The sequence below is a fragment of the Pelodiscus sinensis genome, chromosome 4, assembly GCF_052426305.1.
Source record: "Pelodiscus sinensis isolate ZL-2025 chromosome 4, ASM5242630v1, whole genome shotgun sequence".
Taxonomy (NCBI): domain Eukaryota; kingdom Metazoa; phylum Chordata; order Testudines; family Trionychidae; genus Pelodiscus; species Pelodiscus sinensis.
In genome coordinates, this window is record NC_143055.1 from 2950535 (window position 1) to 2975836 (window position 25302).

General features: G+C 52.0%; 1 protein-coding gene across 1 annotated transcript; it reads left to right on the top strand.

The window, feature by feature from the left end:
• The first annotated feature begins 1629 nt into the window (after window positions 1-1629).
• Window positions 1630-24274, top strand: ANKRD53 (ankyrin repeat domain 53). The gene is made up of 6 exons (XM_075931073.2): window positions 1630-1710; window positions 4894-5032; window positions 11566-11765; window positions 13629-13793; window positions 14062-14182; window positions 23461-24274. Exons 1-6 carry the CDS (start codon window positions 1661-1663, stop codon window positions 24109-24111), a joined length of 1326 nt encoding a protein of 441 aa, XP_075787188.2. The 5' UTR covers window positions 1630-1660; the 3' UTR covers window positions 24112-24274.
• Window positions 24275-25302: the final 1028 nt, after the last annotated feature.

Below are 25302 nucleotides of genomic sequence, written 5' to 3' on the forward strand. Positions count from 1 at the left end.
CAGCCCACTTCGTCAGATGACCGGAGTGTTGGAAGTCCAGAACCAAGAATAAATAAGGGAAGGAGGGAGGGGGGAGGAAACAAATTGGAGGGGGGAGAAAAAAGCCAAGACCTGGGCTTGTTTAGTTTAGAAAAGAGAAGACTGAGGGGGGACATGAGAGCGGTTTTCTGGTCTCTAAAAGGGCATCACAAGGAGGGGGAGAGAAATTGCTGTCCTTGACCTCTGATGATGGGACAAGAAGCAATGGTTGGACATTAGGGAAAACTTCCTACCTGTCAGAGCAGTTAAACACTGGAATAAATTGCCTAGGGGGGTTGTGGAATCTCCATCACAGGAGAGATTTAAGAGCAGATTAGACAGACATCTATGAGGGATGATCTAGACCAGGGGTCCCAAACTGGGGGGCATGTCCCCCGGGGGGGGCGTGAAGAAATTATAAGGGGGGGGGGCACGAGGCGACCCAGCCACACACACACACCTGTCAATGCTACCCACGTTTTTCTGCTATTTTTGGAGGGGGAGGGTGGAGGGTTTCTCAAAAATCAAAAGGGGGGCGTGATGCCGAAAAGCTTGGGACCCACTGATCTACACAGTGCTGGGTCCTGCCATGGGGCAGGGGACTAGACTCGATGCCCTCTCGAGATCCCTTCCCGTCCTGGTGTTCTATAATTCTATAACAGATGTGTTTATCACCCGCGCTTTGAGAGGTGCCGAATGCTTCTCAGCCATCGACTTGTGACACGCACCATGGCACGACACCTAACAAAGCACGCCAGAAGACATCTCAACTCACCAGAGATCAACGTGACTACTTGGAAAGAGCCCAGTCCAATTCTGGTGCCCACAGCTCAAGAGGGATGTTGATAAATTGGAGAGGGTTCAGAGACGGGGCTATGAGAATGATCAAAGGCTTGGAAAGCTTGTCTCATCGTAATAGAGCTGTCTGATCTATTGATTATATTGATTTTTTAAGAATCCCTGGTTAGCACTGTGACGGCGCGTTGGGGTCCCCCGCCTCCTGCACCCCCGAAATGGCACGAACAGACTCCACCAGCCGGTAGAACAGAGGTGGTTTATTGCCTCTCCAGGATACAGCACAGCACAGATGTCACCAGGTTACAGGGCAGGCCTAGGGTGCCTCAGCCCCCCTTGATATGGGGGGGGGGTCCAGCTTCTAAACCCCCCAGCCTGTTGCTGAGGCTGCTTCCTCCATGCTCCCAGACAGAAACTAACTCACTCTCCTCCAGCCCTGCCCCCCAGCCAGGGCAGCATCCACCTCCCTTTGTTTCTCCCCATGGGGGGTGGCTGGTCAGACAGGTTTGGAGCCCCCTTTGCATAATGCCCAGTCAGCAGAGATCGTCACAGCCTTAGCAAGTTACCCCCACTACGTCACAAGCACCCTGAGTTCTGATAGGTTCCCGTGGCAAGATTAGGCCCAATATTATTAAAATAACCCTTTTCGGGAGATCTCAATCATTGGAGACAGGTAAGAGCAAGCGAGACAAACACCTGTCAGGGACGATCTAGGTCTTGGCCCTGCCGTGTGGGCGGGGGGCTGGGCTTGGTGACCTCGCGAGGTCCCTTCCAGTTCTAGGGTTCTGTGGTTCTCTGGTTCTGTGATTCACTTCGTTGTGGCCACAAGCCCAATGGAAGCAGGAGCATGGCCGGCCACAGACTCCCCCCACATCGTGGGAGAGGAGGGGACCCAGGGTATGGAGACTCGCTGCCCTTCCCCCATGGGAGCCGAGGGAGCCGGGCGGGAATGCAGCCTGCGCTCCGGGAGAGGAAGGGGTCAAGGGAGTGCGACTCCCCACAGGCAGAGGAGGGGACTTGGGAGAAGGGCAGCCCCCCTGGACTGGTGCCCCACATGGGAAAGGTGGGATCCCGTGGAGGAGTGGCCCCCTCACAGACCAGCCCCCCAAAAGGAGAGGAGAGGGGGGAACGTAAGCACCCAGAGACTGCCCCTCACAAAGCAGAGGAAGGGTCCCGGGGAGCAGAGCACAGCCCCACAGACCAGCCCCCTGTGGTAGAGGAGGGGGGGAGCGCACCCCCCTCACACTGGCCTGCCCGGGGCAGAGGAGGGGTGGGGAGTGCTCCCCCACAGACTGCCCCCCCTTGGCAGAGGAGAGGGAGTGCTCCCCAAAAGACTAGCCCCCCTGTGGCAGAGAAAGGGGGCGGGGAAGCCCGGCCAAACGGTGCCCGTGGCCCCGCCCCCTTAATGTGGGGTGATGGGGGGGCCCGGCCATGTCGCACCAGAGTCAGTCCGCCTGCAAGTGCCGGGAGCCCCCCCCCAAACGCGGTGAGGTTACCATGGCAACCGGCTGGGCCAGACACGCCCGACTCGTTCGTGGGGGTTGGGAGAGTGGGGGGATGCGGGAGTGAGGGGTCTGGGGGAGTACGTGGGGGTTGGGGGAGTGGGGGAGGATGCAGGAGTGAGGGGGCTGGGGCATTGAGTGGGGGTTGGGGGATTGAGGGGGGCTGGGGGAATACATGGGGGTTGGGGGAGTGGGGGAGGATGCAGGAGTGAGGGGGATGGGGGAGTGAGTGGGGGGCTGGGGTGACCACTGTGTGGGGGGAGCAGCTGGGGGATTTGGGGTGAGGGTGTTTGGGGGACTAGGTTGGAGTGTGTGTGCCCATGGCTTGCTTGTGGGGTGGGGGCAGCTGGGGGTTGTGGATGGGGAGTGTGGGCTGTGTAGTGGCTGCAGGTTTGAGGTGAGTTGGGGTGGGGAAGCTGACAGGTGCGGGGGGTTGTGTGTCAGGTTGGGGGTGGTTGGGAGCTTTCAGGCTGGAGGAGGGGGCAGTTAGGGGGTTGTGGGCCAGGCGTGGGAGGCAGTTGGAGGGTTGCAGGCCTGGGATGGAGGGCAGTTGTGGGTGGGGCACAGTTGGGGACTGAGGGTAGAGGGTGGGGTGCAGTTGTGGGTGGGGTGCAGGTGAGGGGTGGGGCACAGTGTGGGTGGGGCGCAGTTGGGGTGGGGCGCAGTTGAGGGGTGGGGTGCAGTTGAGGGGTGAGAGTGGGGGTTGTGGGCTGGGGATGGGGTGGTTGGGGGTTGTATTCTGGGCTAGGTGTGGTTGGGAGGTGGACGCACTCGAGGGGGTTGCATGCTGGGGTGGAAATGCTGGGGGGTTGTGCGAGGCAGGGTTGGTTCAGGGGCTGCGGAGCAGGCACGGTGAGGAAGCTGTGGGGTTTTGAGTGAGTCGGGATGGGTGCGTAGGTGTGTGGGTCAGTGGGGCGCTGTGGGTCTGATCTAGGCAGGTCAGTCTATGGGACGGTGGGAGGACTGAGACTGTGTGTGTGTGCAGGGGTTGTGTGTCTATAGATCACATCGGCCCTGCAGAAGCCCACCCCCTCTCGTCCACGTCCCAAAAATAATCATTCCAGCTGCGCGATATTTTATCCTACCGCTTCAGGACTTGTGGAGTCTTTTTTTTTTCATTTCATAAATTATATTGCGCTCATGCCTAGAGGGCTCTGTCTGGGCCCCCTTGTACTAGGTGCTGAACAGATAGCAAATGACAGGCCCAGCACCAGCAACTTACAGCCTAAAAGACCAAACCCAACAGGTAGCTCAGCTAAGCCCGGCCACATGGCGCTTCAGCCACTCGGTGTATGATGTGTGGGATCAAAGTCCCTTTCGTTTCTCTTCGGCCCACACAGGTCTGAGCAGGGAGCACCCGGGGTCTTTAGGCTCCCCAGTGCAGAGCCTTAGAAGGATCTACGGGGGATTTCTGAGCAATATAATAGTATTTCCTTCCTGTTCCAAACTGGTAGGGTTGCTGTACATTAGATCAGTGACAGCCTTTCAGAGATGGCCACATTTTCCCTTCCACTGCCTCAGACCCCCTTGCAAAGGTGAGAATAATTATGCACATTTCACAGATAGGAAAGCTGAGGCACAAGCCGGTGAAGCATCTTCCCCAAGTGAATACGGCAAGTCAGTAGCAGGGTTGGCACAAGAACCCAGGTGTCCTCATCCCAACGCCTGTGTGCGAGCTGCTAGCTCACAGCTCCCTCGTTGTTATCAAAAGGCCGGCAGACACACTGCGAAAGAGAGCTTTCAACTTTGAACTAGCAACCTGGAGGTTTATTTTTAAAATGATTAATTCCAAGACACATTTTCTTACTTCAGTTTAATTCGACCCTGGACACTTTGAAGTGAGAAGAAAACCTCTGTAGCCTTGTGTGAATCCGATATAGAGGAGAGCTGACCCTGCTGTCCAAAGGAACTGGAGGGCAGAAATCAGCTTGTGTGGACATTAACATGGACCATATAAAGGATGCCCTGCCCCGACTCATTAAACCATCGTGTCGTTCTGCAGCTGCCAGACTGCAACCTAATCCCCAGTTAGCTCAGTGACACACTGTGACGGCGCGTTGGGGGTCCCCCGTCTCCTGCACCCCCGAAATGGCATGAACAGACTCCACCAGCCAGTAGAATAGAGGTGGTTTATTGCTTCTCCAGGATACAGCACAGCACAGATGTCATCAGGTTACAGGACAGGCCTAGGATGCCTCAGCCCCCCTTGATATGGGGCAGGGGTCTTGGCTTCTAAACCCCCCAGCCTGTTGCTGAGGCTACTTCCTCCATGCTCCCAGACAGAAACTAACTCCCTCTCCTCCAGCCCTGCCCCCCAGCCAGGGCAGCATTCACCTTCCTTTATTCCTCTCCATGGGGGTTAGCTGGTCGGACTGGTTGAGAGACCCCTTTGCATAATGACCCATCCCTGTCCTTCTGGGCTGTGATACCAGCGGCAGCCAGTGGGGTTACCACAGACCCATAGAAACCAGCAAGTTCCCCCCCACTACGTCACACACACGTTCTAGGCCCCTGGGCAGAAGTGAAGAGGTCTCTCGGACAGATGGCGTGATATGTGTGTGTCTGTGTTCTTGTTTAGAGCCCCCCCCAAAATGGCCAGAGTCTGTAAGAAGGAGTATGAAGGAAAGGATGAGCATATGGCGGCCAGCTTGGGAAACCTGCACTGGCTCCAGGAATGCCTGCAAAAAGCGGAGATGCCTACCGAAGTCGATACCAATGTAAATCCCCTTTGACAAGTGACTGTAATGGGGGCGAAAGCTGCCAGCCGATTTAATAACGGGGCGGGAGGTAGTTCAGACTCCCCTGGCCTGTTCAGTCCTTGGCTACTCTGATAAGAGTGACAACATGGCGCCCACTGTGATGCTGGTCTTGTGAGCTGGACACCTGTCTCTTAGCAACTGATCTGAGACCCCCTAAACTCACCGCCGTGTAGCAGAGGGTACTACGCATAGGGAAGGAAGGCAAGAACTCCCGAGTTCTGTTTCCCTATTAATATGCCTGGTGATCTCAGACAAAACATTTGCCTTTCCTGTATCTCAGTTCCTTCATCTATAGAACTAGAATATTGCTTATCTACCTCCCAGGGGAATTGCAATTAATGTTTGCCCACCACTTTAATGATGTAACTAAAAACAGTGTTTAAAATCCAGTGCGCAGACCCCCTTGAAAAGGTGAGCATAATTCTGCACATTTTACAGATAGGAAAGCTGAGGCACAAGCCGGTGAAGCATCTTGCCCAAGTGAATACGGCAAGTCAGTAGCGGGGTTGGCACAAGAACCCAGGCCTCCTCATTCCAACGCCAGTGTGCGAGCTGCTAGCTCACAGCTCCCTCATTGTTATTAGAAGGGATCTGACAGGAGGGGAGGTGGTCCGTAAAGCTGTGAGCCGAGTGGTGTTCCCCAAACAGTCTCTCTTCACATTCGATCTGACCTTTGAAACATTTCAAGACACTTGGGCCGTGTCCAGACTCAGGGGTTCTTTAGAAAAAAGTAGCCTTTTTTCGAAAGAACTTCCCCTGCATCCAGACTCAAGCCGCGTTCTTTCGAAATTATTTCGAAAGAACGCGGCTTTTCTTTCGATGGCGGTAAACCTCATTTCACGAGGAAGAACGCCTTCTTTCGAAAGTTCCTCTTTCGAAAGAAGGCGTTCTTCAATGTAAATAGGGCTTCCTCGAAAGAGAGCATCCAGACTCTCTGGGTGCTCTCTTTCGAAAAAGCGGCTTGCTCTTTCGAAAGATCCGCCTGCAGTCTAGACGCGATCTTTCGAAGGAGGCTCTTTCGAAAGAAGCCTGCAGTCTAGACATAGCCTCATTGTGAGCCATCCAGCCCACAAGCCCATCTTGTTCCTGCTTCCAATTACATCAGACAGCTGTTATGTAATGGGAATTTATTCAGTAGCATCTGGGTGCTCAGCACCTCTGAAAAAGCAGGCTGGATGTTTAGAACCAGATTTTTCAACATGTTTAGGCACCTTCCGATGGGAATGAGTGTTGCATGGGATTTTCAAAAGCCGCTAGGCGCTTCATGCCCGCAAAACTCAGTGAGACTGAGGTGTCTTTGAGCTTTAGGAAATTCTACCGGGCGCATCTGTGCATATTAAGGCACGTAAATACCTTGACAAATCTGTCCCTTGGGCTACGTCTAGACTGGCATGATTTTCCGCAAATGCTTTTAACGGAAAAGTTTTCCGTTAAAAGCATTTGTGGAAAAGAGCGTCTAGATTGGCACGGACGCTTTTCCGCAAAAGCACCTTTTGCGGAAAAGCGTCCGTGCCAATCTAGACGCGCTTTCGCGCAAAAAAAGCCCGGATCGCCATTTTCGCCATCGGGGCTTTTTTGCACAAACCAAATCTCAGCTGTCTACACTGGCCCTTTTGTGCAAAAGCTTTGCGCAAAAGGGACTTTTGCCCGAACGGGAGCAGCATAGTATTTCAGCAAGAAGCGCTGATTTTGCACATTACAGAGTCAGGGTTCTTGCGGAAATTCAAGTGGCCAGTGTAGACAGCTGGCAAGTTTTTCTGCAAAAGCACCTGCTTTTGCGGAAAAACGTGCCAATCTAGACACAGCCTTCGTGTTTAATGGTAGACACCCACATTTGAAAATCGTATCCCTCTGTGACGGGGCTGGCCACTGAACATGGGGGCGGAGAGCCCGTCTATTGGGTAGAATACACCCCGCCCCCACAGCTCTGGTATAAAAGGCTGCAGGGCTGCTCAGTTGGGGCAGGCCGCTGGAGGGGAGCGTCTCTCCAGACACTAGAGCCACAGCCGTTACAGCTGGAACAAGAGGCGCTGGACCAGTTACCCCTGCTGCTGTTGTCTCCGGGACGAGCCAGACCACAATGCCAGCTGCACTTTGCAGCCCCCCTAGAAGCTGTCGCTGCCCCAACCTCTGCTGTCTCCCAAGCCACACCTGCCAACGTTGCTCCACAGGTGGCACCGCTGGTGGCCAGGGCGAGGGGGTAGGAAGCAACCCAGGGCGGGGACCAGGAAAGGACCCAGCGGGCTCGGCGAGTTTCGGGGAGAACCCCCCGCTGAGCCAGTGGTGGGAACCACCCACCACTGATAGGACCCTGGGCTGGGGCCCGGTGGAGAGGGAGGTCCTGGGCCCCCCTACGCCTTCCTCCCAGATCCCGGACGACGAGGGGATCCCATAAAGGACAAGGTCGCTGGGCCTGCAGTTAAAAGGCCAGGCCTTGGGGTCAAAGGGGGCGGGGCTGGTGACCCCGCCACACCCTCTCAGAGCCCGACCAGCCTGAACCCTACCACACCTGCTCCGAAATTGCCTCTATGTGCAGATGAATTCGTTTCTACTACGTTTACGCAGTCAGCATGCCACCGAGCAGGCAGGCAAGAGACACTTTAATCCTGTTGAAGCGGGATGGCCAGCTCCGAGACTGCTGCGTCCAGCTCTGGCACCTTTATTGCCAGAGAAATATTTTGCAAATTGGAGGGAAATAAGAGAAAAAGCAATCGACATGATTAACGGGCTGGAAGGGTTGAGGACACTTACATTGACTCTGTGCTGGGCAGCTAAGAGACAACTCAGAGGGGAGCATAACCGTGTGTACGTACTTGAAGGGTGTAATTACCAAAGAAGCAGAGGAATCGCATAGGTCAACTATAAATAGGAGTAATGGAATTGCATTGAGAAAATTTACCCAGCTGGGAGGACTTCCTGTCTGTCACACCTATAGACAATGAATTAATTTTGCAAGCCCTAGCACTGGAGGGGCTAAAACAGGGATAATCCATTATTTTTTGTCCAGGTCCAAATGTCTTCGTCAAAAAGTATAGTCAAGGTCCAGACTCCTGAGCCAGTAATACTAAAAATATAACCCTAGTGATAAGAATAAGTAAATAAAAAGATTCAAGGTTCATTCAACAGCGTCCGGTGGTCTGAATTTGTCCTATGATCCACCTGTTGTCTCTCTTCCTCTAAACGCTAGAGCAGGTGAGCAATAGTAGGAAATAAACAGTAAGGAACAAACCCTCATTAAACAGGGTGCAGAGTCTAACATGGATTTCAGTGGTATTTGTGCTTGAGAACCAGTGGCATGATACTGCTCCTCTGGGTGGACAATAAGACTGAACAGTTGGTTTTCCAAACAGCAGTACCGTAGTCCTTTCGCTCAAAGGACAGCTGAATTTCCTTGCTGTAGGAAGTATTTTTCCTATGTCTACACTCACGGCTTCTTACACCAGTAATATGCAAATGAGGCTAAGCGTGGAATATCGCCGAGCCTCATTTGCATACCTAATGAGCCACCATTTTTTTCAGAAGAGGCTCTTGCGCAAGAAGGAGCGTCTACACGGCCCCTTCTTGCGCAAGAAAACCCCTCTTGCGCAACGCCGTTACACCTAGTACTTTTCAGGAAGAACGGCGTTGCGCAAGAGGGGTTTTCTTGCGCAAGAAGGGGCCGTGTAGACAGCTCCTTCTTGCGCAAGAGCCTCTTCTGCAAAAAATGGTGGCTCATTAGGAATGCAAATGAGGCTCGGCGATATTCCACGCTTAGCCTCATTTGCATATTACTGGTGTAAGAAGCCGCGAGTGTAGACATAGCCTGAGTGCTCCTGCAACGGAGTTTGAGTCTTCATGGCGATCACGTTGAATTAGCAAGGGAGATTCTCTGATTAGTTTCATGGATGGATGACTTGCTTGCAGTGTGCAAGTTCAACGCTGCATTTCTAGCAGTGTGTCTAGCCAGGGCCTGATCCAGAGCCCAGGAAGCCACTGGAAAGCTTAGACTCATAGACTTTAAGGTCAGAAGGGACCATTTTGATCATCTGGTCTGACCCCCTGCACAGTGCAGGCCACAGAATCTCACCCACCCACTGCTAGAATAATCCTCTCACCTATATCTCAGATATTGAAGTCCTTGAAATGATGGTTCAAAGACCCCAAGATGCAGAGAATCCTCCCGCTAGTGACCCGTGCCCCATGCTACAGAGGAAGGCGAAAAACCTCCAGGGCCTCTGCCAATCTACCCTGGAGGAAAATTCCTTCCTGACCCCAAATAGGATTGACTTCAGAAAGTTTAGGCTCTAGGGTTGCCAGGTGTCCGGTTTTGAACCACACAGTCCAGTATTTGAGCTTTCTGTTCTGGAAACAAATTGAGAAAATAGAACTGTCCAGTATTTTCTAACTAAGATGTACTGTAGATTGTGATGTAATGTCAAGTGTGTCCAGTATTTTTTTTGAAACCACCTGGTAACCCGTGGCTGAGGCCCTGAGTGTGTAATGTCATTGAGAGACCCGGGCGTCTGGATTCGAGGCGAACAGCTTGGCACTAGATCTACAGATCATGGGCTTGCCTGTGAATGAACCCCACTGACAGCGCTGCTGAATGGAAGGAGCGGGTAGTTAGCAGCCTTTTTGGTCGGCTCTCATGCAGAATAAATGCAGAGTCGTTTAGCTGAGAGCACAGTTCTGTTAAGTGTTTCCCTCTTTGCCACCAAATGTTCCCACTGTGAAAATTAGTGCTTTTACCACACAGCTGCAATTGTGACATTATAGCGGGAATAAACTGCACTCGGCCTAAGGCTGTGTTTGTACTGAGCGCTGGCGACAAATACAACAATTCAGCGTCGCTCCTGGGATCTGTGCTTATCAGCAGAAACCAAACAAAAAAATAAGACTGCTTCATTACAGGGCCTGACCCTGCGAGGTGCCAAGTGTCCTCAACTTCCATTGACTTGAGGGGAAGCAAAACGTGCTGAGCACCATGCAGGACTGGGCCTTGTTGTGAGAGCACAGATGGAGTTCCTTGGATTCTGTCCTTGTTTCCGCGGAAGTATTGGAGAGATTCCAGTTGAATCCAAAGGTCAGGATCACGCCCTCAGTGATAGTGCTCAGGAACCAGCGATCATCCTCACTGGCTGAACGTAAGACCTTTTAAAAGACACTGTCCGCGCAGGGCCCGATCCGGAGAAATGCTCAGGACCTGGAATTCCCATTGAAATCATTGACATTGAAATGCAGGGGCTCAGCTCCACCCCAGACCAGACCCTTTAGTTCCTGATCCTGCGGCTGGATCCACACAGGCGGATCTCTGCATGTATGAAGCCCAGACGGGGATCTGCGTGAGTGCAGTGTTCTCCACACATTGGCCTGATTGCAAAATTGGGACATTAGCTTGTGGCAACACAAATGAGGGGAAGTGGGTGTGTTTAAAAATCCTTAAGGAGAATAGTGTCAGGAAACAAAAAACATAGCGAAAATACTTTTTTAGGGAGGGGAAAGTTAAACATTTCTCTGCAGTGTTTCCTGCAAGTAAACAAATGACAGTGAAGTGAAATTGACTGGACGCAAGTATAACTGATGGGCTACTTTACTCTCTCATAAAATGTAAATCTGGGGGTTTATTTTGTAATTATTGCAGTTTCAGTAAGCGGAGGTATTTAAAGTAACGCCGGGGAGACAGGCACCTTAAATAATCTGCAGGTTCATGTTGAGTATCTACCTTTAATTCCTGAAGAAACTGACATCCTTTCTTAATGCGTGGTTTCTCCATACACCTGCCCTTAAAGCAGTCAACATTTCTGGGTGCTTCAGCAACAAGAGGGAAATAGGCTATTTTAGGGCTATTTTTGTAAATTACTGATTTCTAGGGTTAGTATCTTACATGTGTTGTCACACCTGTACTAAGATAATGTCTCTATAGATATCGTTGTATCACACATCAGCTGGTACACGTGATCATCATGCCCTCTAGGGGTTGTCCTGAGTAATTATAATAGCCTTCTACATATTCACAATTTTAGAGGCTGTTTGGTGCAGGTGGGAAAGCTGTGTGTGTCAGCATTGAAGGTCCTATCCCTGGATGTGTGTGGCCATTGCAATATATAAACACAACCAAGATATGTGTGTGTGTGTGTGTGTGTGTGTGTGTGTGTGAATAAAGCATTGGGGTACAGACATTTTTGTTACATTTCAGATACCGTTTCTGTTGTAACCCACCATTCGTGATCATAGCTAATCACTGGTCCTCAGACACACACACATAACAAAAAAGAATAAACCACCACACCAAGAAGATAGGCAAATATTATTAGCCCCATTTTACAGTGGGGGAAAACTGAGGCCCAGAAAGGCAATGTGCTTTCCCAAGGTCACAAGAGGCAGTTACGATCAGAGCCAAAATTAGAATGCGGGGGGGCTCTTGTGCTCAGAACACTGCCCCAAACCTCTCTGGTATGAAACGTCTGACAAGAAACCTTTAGAACTGTTCTTTGCTTCCTCTTTCCTGCTAGGGCTTCTCAGCCATCCATTTAGCAGCTCTACATGGCCGGCTGGAGTGCCTGAAACTGATCATCGAAAACTTTGAGGTGGACGTGAACTTGCCCAGTCTGACGGGATGGTCACCCATCCATCTGGTGATGAACAAGGAGAGCGGCCCCAACGCATTGGAGTGTTTGCAGTACCTCATCGAAAAAGGAGCCGACATCAATGTGTGAGTGAGGGCGTGAGATCTGGTAACTCTTAATGGGGGGGGGTTTCTTTTAATCTGTGTGGAGTTCATGCACTCTAAAGATGCTGGCTTGGCAGGCCTGGAAGCTCGAGTCCTGGGTTGATTCTCAGAACAGATATAGCAAAAGAAACGGCAATGTAAATTTCCACCACTCCATCTTAAGGTACCTGAATCCTAACCTGAAGGGATGAGAGAAGAGTGCAGTCTCTGTAATCCATTTTTCCTTTAGCCTCTGCGGAGGTGGCCTACTTCTATCAGGTAGGAACATCCAGTCACTTCCCACCCCATCAACTCATGTCAAGCAGTCCACCCAAAAAGTGTGTGACCTGCATGCAAACCAGAGTGAAAGAAACTCTGCCTGGTTACAAGCGTTTGGCTGTAATTAGAAGAAATTCACAAGCTGGCCAAAATTCTCCTGGTGTAAACTGTTCCCCCCTCCAAAAAAAAAGACTTGAGGATTTTCTTGACTTCAGAGGATGGGAAAGAGTCTCCTAAAAGAAGTAGCAGCAGCTCATCACTGGGACCTTTAAATCCAGGCCAAACAAAGCTCCAGAAACCTATAGCAAACAGTCCTCTAGTGGCCGGGGAGGGACTGGAGGGGGCAGCGGTGGATATAGGGCAGGGCGAGCGGGGTGGCTGCCCCGGGCCCCGTGCTTCAATAGGCCCCGCGCCAGCGCCAGGGGCGGACTGACCTGGCGAGATACCAGGAATATCCCGGTGGGCCATCCGCCGAAGGGCCGGCTGGCAGCTGCTGGAGGAGGAAGGGGGGATTGTGGCGGGGCTCCGCAGCCCTGCACTTTTGAAATTCCCCAGCGCCGGCCAGTACGGGCCACGTGGGGCTGAGGGAGCGCATGCGCGGCGTGCTGAAACGTCACGCAACAGCTGAGAGGGGAGATGCCCGGGCATGGCGTGGTGTGGCGTGGCATGGCGTGGCATGATGCCACAGCCCAGGACTTTAAAATTGCGTGGCCCACCATTGCACCGTACGGTTCGGCACGTGGCCTGGAGCTGGGGCCAGGGCCACGGCCCCCCCCCCCTGCACACTGGAAGGCAGAAGGTGGATGGCAGAGGAAGGGGCTTGTGCTGAGGGGAGGGGGGCAGGTCAAGAGAAGAAAGGGGAGGTGAGACAAATGCCAGGGGGCCAAGTGCAGACAATGAGGAAAAGGGCAGGAGGGGAGGTGTTAGTGGGAGGGGGGACAGGGTGATGCTGGGCGAGGAGAGGGTAAGGGCATTGGGGGCAAGAGGGGGGAGGGGGAAGTGCTTGGAGAAGGCTTGAAAGGAGGGGTGGGCGTGAGGAAGGCGGGGATGGAGCAAGTCATGTGAGAGGGCACAGGGGCATGTGGGGAATGGGGGCAGAGAGTGGTGAGGGGGTGGGCATCAGGGAAAAAGAGGGCAAAGGGGGCAGGGGCAGTGAGGGAAGGGGGAGGCACCAGGAGGGTGCAGGGCTAAGGGAAGGTGCAGGGGATTCTGGGGGTGAAGCAGAAGGGCAGACACTGCAGGGGCGGGACCAGCACCAGAGGAGAGCGGCAGGGCAGGTGTGTAGAGGGAGGTGTTAGGAGAGGGGATGAGGAGGGGGTAGCTCACATGATCAATGTGGGGCTACTGAAGGAGTGGGCATGGGGGGGACCCCTTTGTTCTGTTTTTTCTCCAAAGGGGGAGCCCCGCGATATTGTGCTGCCCTGGGCCCCGCAAAACTCTCATCCGCCCCTGGCAGGGGGCCTGTGGCTGTCTCTCCTCTCTGCCCACATAGCTTGTCGCGCCCAAGGAGAGGAGATATTCTTTTGCAAACCCAAAGGCAGGCGCTGAAATCTAGTCTGGAACGTGGACTGGCCGTCTGTGTTTCAGGCAGAACCAGGGAGGAATGTCCCCACTTCACAAGGCTGCCAGCGAAGGGCGCCTGGACTGCATCATTGAGCTGGTGGAAGCTGGAGCTGATGTCCATGCCAAAGATCTAGAGGGGCAGGAACCCTTTGACCTGTGCAAGATAAGGGCCCACAGAAGCTGTGCTAGGTGAGTGCAGCCCCCCCCCCCCCCTCCGGCTTCAGAGATTCCAGCCCCAAGACTTGCTGATCGTTGTCTTCAGTCCACCCCCTCCAGGGCAACTGGTGCTGGCCACTGTCGGCAGACAGGATACTGGGCTTGATGGATCTGTGGTCTGACCCAGTCCAGCCGTTCTTATGTTCTTATCTTCTGGGTGTTTGCAAATTGATTACTAGATTATTTTCTCCATTAGCTTTCCTAATATTGAAGTTAAACTGATTGGTCTGTGATTCTCCAGATATCTGCGTAACGCCATGTGGAAAATAGAGAAGCACAATTTTGCTCGTGAAATGCACAAGCTGAACCAACTCAAAAGTCACTGTCAGCGCACCGAACAGCACTTCTTGAAGGTAGAGAAGGTAAGATCAGTGTGAGAACCAGGCGCTCTCCTGACGGCTTTTGCTTTCTAGTTTGAGTCAAACGTCTCTTGCTGGCCTGGTTGCAATTCTAGCTTTATTGGGGATGGGAAAGACAATTAGTGCCCGGTTAATCCGGCACCTTTGCAGGATTAGGCCCTGGGCTAACTTCTCCAGTGCTTCAGGTTTTGCGAGCCTCCGACCACTTGGCAGACGGGGCCACCGCCCAGTGAATCTGGGGGCAAATCTACCCTACAAAATGAAGTCAGCCCAAGTAACACGGCATACTGCCACCCCGGGAATTCAGTCGCTTTGGCATGTCCGCACTACGCTCCGTGGGATGGGAGAGCGTGTCCTCACCACGAGCGCTGGCAGCCACTGAAAACAGCTTCTTAAGGCAGCAACAGCCGGCGTCAGCAGCCCCGTGTCTGCTCTGACGCTGCGTCGCCCCAGCTCCATCGACTTCTCGCGTGGAGTTCACCTTCAGTCGGTGCAGTGGGCGGCTTCCATCACTGAGAGCAGCGTTTGAGGGTAGGCGCTTATGGAGTTCGGGTGCCCTGCACGGGGGGTGCTGTGCTCGGGGCTGCTGGCGCAGGAGCAGGCGGGGAGGCATAGGCGCAGGAACTGGGGGATGCTGCAGCACCCCCACATTATACGTGGGTTCCCAGCTGCTGGTCGCCCCGTGCTTAGAGGCCCAGCTGCCACCCAGGGCTCCGCTGCCAACCCCACACCTGCCCTTAGCCCTGTCCCGGTCCTCTCCTCCCGGCTCCAGACTCCAGAAAGACGGAGCGAGTGAGCGGCAGCTGGGCACCGCCCGCGGGGGTTCTGCTGGATGGTGCTGGCCACCGGAGCCAGTGCTGCCCACTGTGGCATAGTGGGGGGCTGTCTGCTCTGTGACCCGGGGTCCCCCTGCGCTGGGATGGGAGATTCTCACTGACTCTCCCACGTGTGGATTAACCCAGACACCCTGGCTCAGCCTCCCAGCGAGAGACAAAGGGAGGAAAGCGGAGACCAGCACCTGTCTGGGGGGCAGAGCTGGAAGAGAGTTTTAGTTTCTGGCTGGTATCCTGGAGGAAGCAGCTAAGCAGGCTGGGATTTAGGGGCCCCGTCTCCCCCATCTCAAGGGGGCTGAGGCATCCTAGGCCTGCCCTGGAACCAGATGACATCTGTGCTGTGCTGTATCCTGGAGGAGCAATAAACTCCCTCTGTTCTACTGGCTGGGGGAGTCTGTTCATGCCACTACGGGGGTGCAGCAGGCGGGGGACCCTGACATGCTGCCCCACCCAGGCCTTGCTGTCCCGTCCCAGCAGTGGTGACCACAGGCACACGCAGCTGCCTAGAGCACCACGAAATCTGGAGCCTCTATTCGCCTTGTTCCCTCTTTCACCTTGTCCCCTCGAAATGTCTTTCCTGTTCTGCTGCCGCCGAATACGCCTCACTGTCTGGGACCGCTCCCAGGCACTTTCCTCATCTCGGTCCATGGCTCCCGTTCGCTGCTGCCGTAATTCTTCCCCCTTGCTCCTTGCACACTCCAAAGACACCCAAAGGGCGTTGCCTGCTGCGCCCCAGATCGTACGCCCGAGGGGCCGAAGGAGCTGGAGGGCTGTGCAGAGAGGTTTGTCTCGGGGCTTGTATGGGGCCTGCCAGGCAGAGTCTCTGAAGCTATGTCTGCCCGACAAGCTAGGACATGATTTCTCCTGCTGTGGCGAGTAGGAAGTGTAGCAGTGGAGAGGCCGGGCAGGCGCCGCTTAGCCGTGCTGAGTATGTGCCCCCGGGTTTCCGATGGGTTCATACTCAGCATGGCAAAGCGGCACTTCCCTGGATATACTTGTGCGAGCCCGAGTGTGTGCACACGGGCATGGGCGGCCGGTGTGCAAGGCAGGGTAAGGCTTTGCCTTCCTACACCGCCAGCCTGGCCCCGCCCTCACTCCGCCCCCAGGGTGCCTGCTGTAGGTGTATTGGGGGCTGGACTTGGGACGTAGTGGGGGGTACCTTGCTGGTTGCTATGCTGGGCTGTGGGTGACCCCCGCTGGCTGCTGGCTGCAGTAGCTGATGGGACAGGAAGGTACCTGTTCTACCAGTTACTCCCCATGGAGAGGAACAAAGGAAGGTGGATGCTGCCCTGGCTGGGGGCAGGGCTGGAAGAGAGTTAGTTTCTGTCTGGTATCATGGAGGAGACAGCCTAGGGAAAGGGGCTAGAATTTAGGGGTCCAGTCTCCCCCATCTCAAGGGGGGGCTGAGGCATCCTAGGCCTGCCCTGGAACCAGCTTACATCTGTGCTGTGCTGTATCCTGGAGGAGCAATAAACTCCCTCTATTCTACTGGCTGGGGGAGTCTGTTCGTGCCACTACGGGGGTGCAGGAGACAGGAAAACCCCAACGCACCATCACAAGAGTGTTGCTACCCCCAGTGCCTGCCCTCCCATTGCCGGGGGATGGGGACAGTGTGCTGCCCTGCCTCCTGTGGTGTGGGGGAAGGGGGTGGAGAGGAGGCTTGGCTTTGTGGGGGGCGGTGCCTCAGCATAAGGGGCGGGGCTGGGGGCTTGGCTCCCCTAGCCCTACCTTCCCCCACTGCCCATGCACACGCTGGAATCACAGCCCTCGCTCGCCAGGTTGACTTCTCCCTTGACACCAGGTGCCGCACTCAGCCTCCGGCGGGAGGAAGTAGCCTGTTTCATTTCGCCAGGACGCCTCCATCCCCGTGAAGGAGCAGCCTCGAGCCGGGCCCTCTGGTTCAGTTCTCCCTGGCCCCCAGGGTATGAGCAATAATGGAAGTGGGTCATGATCGCCTGGGCTGCAGGTGGGGCTACATCCCAGCCAAAACCACCCCAGAACAGCCAGCTGGTTGCCGGCCTTTGGTTTCAGCCAAGGAAAGCCACGTTTGAGTCACAAAGTTCCCAGGCGGCGCTGCACTTTGGCTGCCCCTGCGCTGTACGGAGCCATGCCACATCAATTTGCATAGAGATGTCACCTGGCCTAGCCCCGAGTCAGATCTGAGGAGGAAAGTTAGTCATGGGCTTAATTGTATTAGGAGCGAATCGAGCCTCCAGGGCCACCCGCCATGAGCAAAGCTGCAGCTGCTGTTTACTGACTGCAGGCTAGCCTGGTTACAGGAGACACTGTCTACATCTGTACTATCCACTTAGTGTCAGAGAGATCGTCTGTCAAGGGGACGCTCTGCCTTGCCAGAAGCTGATGGGCTCCAGGGATTTGACAGGGCTGTTCCACCTGGCTGCAGTGGGCTGTGTCGCTTTTCTGCCGCTTCCCAGGGCTGTTCATTACTGTGTGCAGCACCCGGCACAGTGATGCCCGAGCCAGTCATGGTCCTTCGCTACCTCTGCAGTCGACAAGGAAGGAAAGCGTAGATCCCCCGGTTATCGATTCATAGAGTCCACGGCCAGAAGGGACCACTGTGATAGCCTAATTGGACTTAGTGTGTAACACAGGCCAGAGACCTCTCCAAAATAATTCCTAACGCAGATCTCGGTACATGGCCAGCAATAGAGAATTCAATTCCTCACCACCCCCAAATCTTTCCCAGCATCGCGGGAGCCCCCTATCCTGTAAGCATGGCCTGCAGCCTTTGTTCCCAGACGTGCACAGTTACATTTAGCTGCATGGACAGGTGTATTGTTTGCTTGTGCCCAGTTTTCCAAATGAGCCAGATTGCTCAAAAGCAGAGATTTGTCTTTTCTATTTACTACCCCCACCCCCCAGTTTGTCGTCTGCAGACTCTACTAATGATGATATTATGTTTTCTTTCAAGTCATTGATAAAAATAGTAAATGCCATAAAATCAAGAACTGTCCCTGTGGGTTATCAGAGGATGCTCAGTGACAATTCCCAACTCTCAGTTATATTTTGAGATCTGTCGCTTAGCCAGATTTCAATCCATTGAATGTGTGCTGAGTTCATTTTACAGAATTACAGTTTTTTTAATCAAAATGGCATGTGGTGTCAAATCAAATGCTTTACCGAAGTCTGTTACGTCAGTGCCGTTACTTTTATCAACCCACTTGGAATCTCATTACAAAATCAAATTAGTGAGATAAGATCTTTATTCTATAAACCCATGTTGATTTGCATTAATTACATTACACTCCCTAATTTCTTTATTCATTAAGTCCTGTGTCACCCACTCCATTATCTTGCTCAAGGCTGACAAGATACTAACATCTTAAGGAAAGGTAGAAGGGAGACCAGCACAATTGAGGTAATGGATTTCAGGAAGGCAGATTTTGATAAGCTCAGAGAACTTGTAGGTAAGGTCCCATGGGAAGCAAGACTGAAGGGAAAAACAACTGAGGAGAGTTGGAAGTATTTCAAAGGGACGTTGTTAAGGGCCCAAAAGCAAACAATTCCGCTGTGTAGGAAAGATAGAAAATACGGCAAAAGACCAGCTTGGCTTAACAAGGAGATCTTGCACGATCTCAAAATAAAAAAGGAGTCGTATAAAAAATGGAAACTAGGACAAATAACAAAGGATGAATATAGGCAAGCAACACGGGAATGCAGGGGCAAGATTAGAAAGGCAAAGGCACAAAATGAGATCAAACTAGCTACAGGCATAAAGGGAAACAAGAAGACCTTTTATAAATACATTAAAAGCAAGAGGAAGACCAAGGACAGAGTAGGCCCACTGCTTAGTGAGGAGGGAGAAGCAGTAACAGGAAACTTGGAAATGGCAGAGATGCTCAATGACTTCTTTGTTTCGGTCTTCACCGAGAAGTCTGGAGGTGTGCCTAACGTAGTGAATACAAGCAGAGAGAGGGTAGGTTTAGAAGATAGGATACACAAAGAACAAGTTAAAAATCACTTCGGAAAGTTAGATGTCAGCAAGTCACCAGGTCCTGATGAAATGCATCCCAGGATACTCAAGGAGCTGATAGAGGAAGTATCTGAGCCTTTAGCTATGATTTTTGAAAAATCATGGCAGACAGGGGAGATTCCAAAAGACTGGAAAAGGGCAAATATTGTGCCCATCTATAAAAAGGGGAATAAGAACAACCCAGGAAACTACAGACCGGTCAGTTTAACGTCTGTCCCAGGGAAGATAATGGAGCAGGTAATTAAGGAAATCATATGCAAACACTTGGAAGGTAATAAAGTGATAGGGAATAGCCAGCATGGGTTTGTGAAGAACAAGTCATGCCAAACTAATCTGATAGCTTTCTTTGATAGGATAACGAGCCTTGTGGATAAGGGAGAAGCGGTGGATGTCATATACCTAGACTTTAGTAAGGCATTTGATACGGTCTCGCACGATATTCTTATTGATAAACTAGGCAAATATAACTTAGATAGGGCCACGATAAGGTGGGTGCATAATTGGTTGGATAACCGTAGTCAGAGAGTGGTTGTTAACGGTTCTAAATCCTGCTGGAAAGGGATAACAAGTGGAGTTCCGCAAGGGTCTGTTTTGGGACCCGTACTGTTCAATATCTTCATCAATGATGTAGATATTGGGATAGAGAGTACGCTTATTAAGTTTGCAGATGATACCAAACTGGGTGAGGTTGCAACTTCTTTGGAGGATAGGGACATAATTCAAAATGACCTTAGCAAGTTAGAGAAATGGTCAGAGGTAAACAGGATGAGGTTTAATAAAGAGAAATGCAAAGTGCTCCACTTAGGAAGGAACGATCAGTTCCATACACACAAGATGGGAAGCGACTGTCTAGGAAGGAGCATGGCGGAAAGGGATCTAGGGGTCATAGTGGACCACAAGTTGAATATGAGTCAACAGTGTGATGCTGTTGCAAAAAAAGCAAATATGATTCTAGGTTGTATCAACAGGTGTGTTGTAAGCAAAACTCGTGAAGTCATTCTGCCGCTCTACTCTGCACTAGTTAGGCCTCAGCTGGAGTACTGTGTCCAGTTCTGGGCGCCACATTTCAAGAAAGATGTGGAGAAATTGGAAAGGGTACAGAGAAGAGCGACAAGAATGATTAAAGGTCTAGAGAACATGACCTATGAAGCCAGGCTTCATGAACTGGGCTTGTTTAGTTTGGAAAAAAGAAGATTAAGGGGGGACATGATAGCGGTTTTCAAATATCTAAAAGGGTGTCACAAGGAGGAAGGAGAAAATTTGTTCCTCTTGGTTTCTGCGGACAGGACAAGGAGTAATGGGCTTAAAGTGCAGCAGGGGAGGTTTAGATTGGACATTAGGAAAAAATTCCTAACTGTCAGGGTGGTCAAATATTGGAATAAATTGCCAAGGGAGGTGGTGGAATCTCCCTCTCTGGAGATATTTAAGAACAGGTTAGATAGACATCTGTCAGGGATGGTGTAGACGGAGCTTGGTCCTGCCTTGAGGGCGGGGGGCTGGACTCGATGACCTCTTGAGGTCCCTTCCAGTCCTATTATTCTATGATTCTATGATTACTTGGGCCATCTCATTGACTCTTCCTAAAAATTGGCACAACATTCATTTTCTTGCGACCTTCTCACGTGCTCCAATTCTTATTGAAAAGCAACGGGAACAGTCCAGCAAGCTCAACTACTTCTCTTAATACTCTTGCATGCAAATTATATCCTGCTTATTTGCAAATGTTTCACGTCAGTAGCTGCTGTTTAACACCTTTCAGATGGAGTGGAGAGTGTATTAACATCACCGTATGATGAGACTACACCATCTGGTTTGTGTCCAATACAGAACAGAAATATTTATTGAATGCTTCTGCTTTTTCTGTGTTGTTAGCGATAACTCTACTGTTCTCAGTGGTGACAGATGCAGAACAAGGAGCAATGGGCTCAAGTTACAGTGGGGGAGGTCTAGGTTGGATAGGAGGAAAAACGATTTCCCTAGGCGGGTGGGGAAGCACTGGGCTGGGTTCCCTAGGGAGGGGGTGGAATCTCCATCCCTAGAGCTGTTTAAGTCCCGGTTTGACCAAGCCCTGGCTGGGATGATTGAGTTGGGTTGATCCTGCTTTGGGCAGGGGGCTGGACTCGATGACTCCTGAGGTCTCTGCCAGCCCTGGGGTTCTATGAACTCTAACCTATCCATCTAGTAATGGACCAATTCCATTTTCAGGATTCTTTTGGTTCCTAGTATATTTTTAAGACCTATTGTCTTTAGCTCTGCTGACCCCAGTTTACTCCTTAGCGGGGAACAGAGCTAGTTGATAACATCAAGAAGGCGGACGTGTTTAATGCTTATTTTGTTCAAGTCATGAAGAAATTCCAGGGTGTGTGAGAGGTGACCCATCAAGTTTTCAAGTTTTGCTGTCCTGCTCAGTTCCTTTTTTTTTTTTTTTTTTTTTGTGGTCAACAACTTTTTTGGAGTGGGGGCCGCGAGGGTTTTTAAAAAAATCAGAAAGGGGGGCGTGATGCTGAAAAGTTTGGGAACCCCCAACACTGAAGGTTTTATGAACAAGGTGGAAAAACCTGTCTGGGATGGCGAGGAAGAGCTTTGCTTGGTCCTGCCTCAGCCAAGGGGCTGGTCCTCTCGAGGCCCTTCCAGCCTTCCAGTTCTAGGGTTCACCCTCAGCAAGAGCGTGCCTCCGTTGCGAGCAGGAGCGCACCACGGCAGCGTTTGGCTCAGAGGCTGTTTCTGGGGAGGGAAGTACGGCCTAATGGGAAGGGCTCTCACCAGTGTCCAATTTCTTGCTCTACCGCAAACTTCCTGTGTGACCTTGGACAAGGGACCCCGCCCGTCTGTATCAGTTCTCCAGCTGGCGATAATGACACTTCTGGGGCGGCCGGGAGGGTAAAGCGTGAAAGCTTGTGATGTGCTTTGCCCTGCATACGCAAGAGGGGTTATGACGTTTATATTGCCAGCGGCTTTTCAATGCCTTACGGAGCTTGCTGAGGCCACGCAGTAATGCTAAGATCTCATCTCCATGTGGCATTTCCACCTGACAGGAGAAAGACCCGGGCCGTGACCTTTGCTCTGAGTAGCTTGAGCTGCCTTTTCTCCTGGCATTTTGGACCTAGTGCGGAGACATTAAAGACATGTGAATATGTAAATACAAATCTGAGAATCACAAAGCCCCCGGCCCAGCAATATCCTTCTCTTTGGAAAGCCCAGGTCTGTCTACGAGTGACTCACCTGGCATTCCAACCCCATCGACCAGGAGTTGTTCTAGCCTCATTTACGTAGGCTGCCAGTGGACAAGCTACGGCCAGAATACTTGCCTGCTTTCTCTGGGGCTGAACTGGACTCTTTAGATGCACGTCTCATTCCCTCCACCCCGAAATGAAGCACCCCTAGCCTACGTCTATACTGCAGCCTTCTTCCGCAAAATCTTATGCAAATGAAGCACAGAGTAGAATATTGCCACACTTCATTTGTATAATTAATTAGCAGCTGTTAGGGAGGAGGGAGAGCTCAGTGGTTGGAGCATTGGCCTGCTAAACCCAGGGTTGTGAGTTCAATTCCTGAGGGGGCCATTTAGAGATCTGGGGCAAATCTGTCAGGGATGGTGCTTGGTCCTGCTGTGAGGGCAGGGGACTGGACTCAATGATCTCTAAGGTCCCTTCTAGCTCTATGAGATAGGTATATCTCCATATTTTGCACAAAAAAGAACTGTGTAGACAGCTCCTTTTTGCTCAAAACCCCCCTCTCGAGCAAGAGCCATTCTTCCTGAAAAAATGAGGAAGACCAGCTCTTGCACAAGAGGGATGTTTTGCACAAAAAGGTGCCGTCTACACAGCTGACACAACCCAAGGGCTCAGGATAGAAATTAAACGCTATGCCCCAAGAAAACCATAGCGGGGATTTTTAAGTTGGCAAAATATTAACCTAAGCTGGAATTTGGCCAGCATCCAGGACACCGAATTAACAGGGAAAACTTAAAACAACAAATAGTCTAGTAGCACCATAAAGACTAACAAAACATGGAGATGGGATCATGAGCTTTCCTGGGCACAGCTCACTTCTTCAGCCGACTGAATTAACAGTGCAGCTAACCAGTGGTACCCAACCTGTGGCTGCAGACCCCTGGTGGTCCACGGTGGTACTGCAGGGGGTCCGTGGAATTGAAGGATGCTGACTTTTCTTTTCTCCCCCAAGGAGGCAGGTCGGTGACATGTTAATAGATTGGAAAGGGGTCTGAAGGCTCAAAAAGGTTGGGAACTGGGCATTGGCGGCAGCAGCGTCTGCTAGTGGGGTGTGGTTCAGAGGAAAAACTGTCCCCCACCAAATCACTTTTAGAAACCATCTGCTATGTGTTTGGTCTCCCTAACACATTTTAACCTACGCTTGCCTGGGCTGGATATCAAATGTTAGAGCTGATGCTCTAATTCCACAGGATTTACTTGGGTTTTGTGTGTTTGTTGCAGAAGGAGCAGGAAATCCTAAATGCACTGGCATTTTCTAACTGGCTTAGAACGAAGCAGCAGCAGCCTAAAAAGATGCCTTTACCGGAGGACAGACTGATCATAGCTGCCGTCCCCAAGGAGAAAGTGGGCAAAACACCGTCTGGAGGGAAAAAAGTCCAGGTGTATGCCAAGCGCAGGGCTACAGTTAGAGAGACACCACAGCCTTCCAGAGGGAAGTCCCAGCGAGCTTGGAATACCAGCGTCAACCCCTCTTCCCCGGTGGTGACAGACATCTTCCGACCTACAACCGTCCGGCTGGGCACTGACCCCGAGGTCTGCGGGGATCACGACTTCAGCTCCTTCTTGTTTCTCTCCAAGGACGCCCGTGGGAAGCCGGTGATCGAAATGGCTTACGCCGGCAGGCTCGCCCCCCTCCCCAAGCTGCCCTACGATGTGATCGAGCGGAGCTTGTACCCCGGTGCGCGGCCCCTCCGCATAAAGCTGCCGCAGGATTTTAAACCCACACACATCTTCGATGTGAAAAGGAAACGGCTCCCACGCCTGGAGCACAGGTGGACGGACGAAATAGCCCTGAGCTTGCGGGAGACGCTGGATCCCGCCTTCAGAGCCCTGCTACAGACTCACCTCTCCGCGTACAGCAACGGCTGCTAGAACGTCAGCCGCAAAACCAGGGCTTGGTCCTGCGAGATGCTGAGCGCCCTAAAACCCCCACCGACATCCTTACAGGATGAGCCCATCTGGTACCCTCCCATGCTGCCGTTTCGGACTCTCGGCTTTATCAACAGTCCCCTTTAAATGGCTTTGAGTGGCGTAACCCGGCTCTGCGGCTCACTGAGTTGGAGCAGATCAGATCAGGAGTGGGTCTTACTAACTACTGTGCCTTACGGGAAGTAGCCCAGGGACGGGGGGAGAGGGGAGGAGGAGTAGCTCCATCCCTGTGGGAGCTCGGCACGGCCTACCCTGACTTCTAGCTAACACAACCCGGACTCGAAGTCCCAGCCGTGCCATTGAAAGATGGCCGTGCAAAACTGCGCACTGCTCCCTGTGCTAATGTCATAGGTCCTACTCACTAGTGATAGAGATGTAGCCGTGTCAGTCTGGTCTTGCTGAAACAAAAGACAGTCTTTAAAGAGCTGCATAGTCCTAACAAGATGGTTTATTCGGTGATGAGCTTTCGTGGGCCAGACCCACTTCTTCAGATCAAGTTGTGGAAGAAAATAGTCACAACCATATAGACCAAAGGGATACAGTCAAAAAAAAGTGAACACATATAAAATTGACAAATCAGATTTTAGAACAGAGGGGGGATGGGAGGTTAATGTCTGAGATAATTATATTAGAAGTGATAATTGGGGAAGCTATTACCCATTACGAAGATAGCTTCCCCAATTATCACCTCTAATATAATTATCTCATAGACCTTAACCTCCCCCCCTCCCCCCCATCACCTCTCTGTTCTAAAATCTGATTTGTCAATTTTATGTGCGTTCACTTTTTGACTGTATCCCTTTGGTCTATATGGACGTGCCAATTTTCTTCCACAAGAAGAGGAAGCGGGTCTGGCCCACAAAAGCTCATCACCTAATAAACCATCTTGTTAGTCTTTAAAGTGCTGCATCGTATACTCACTAGTGTAACTCTGCAGGGGGGTTGGGTATTATGGGGTCTGTGTCTCTAGAACCTCACTTCTGCCACCTATGTAATTGCCAGCACAGACCCTTGTGGGGAGGACAGGCTAGAGGGCTCCTGCCTGACAAATTCTCAGCTCTCCTACAAAGGCCAAGGCCACCGGCTCCCTCCGCACCACATTGGCAGTGGGGTCTGCCCCCTGGCTAAGCTTTC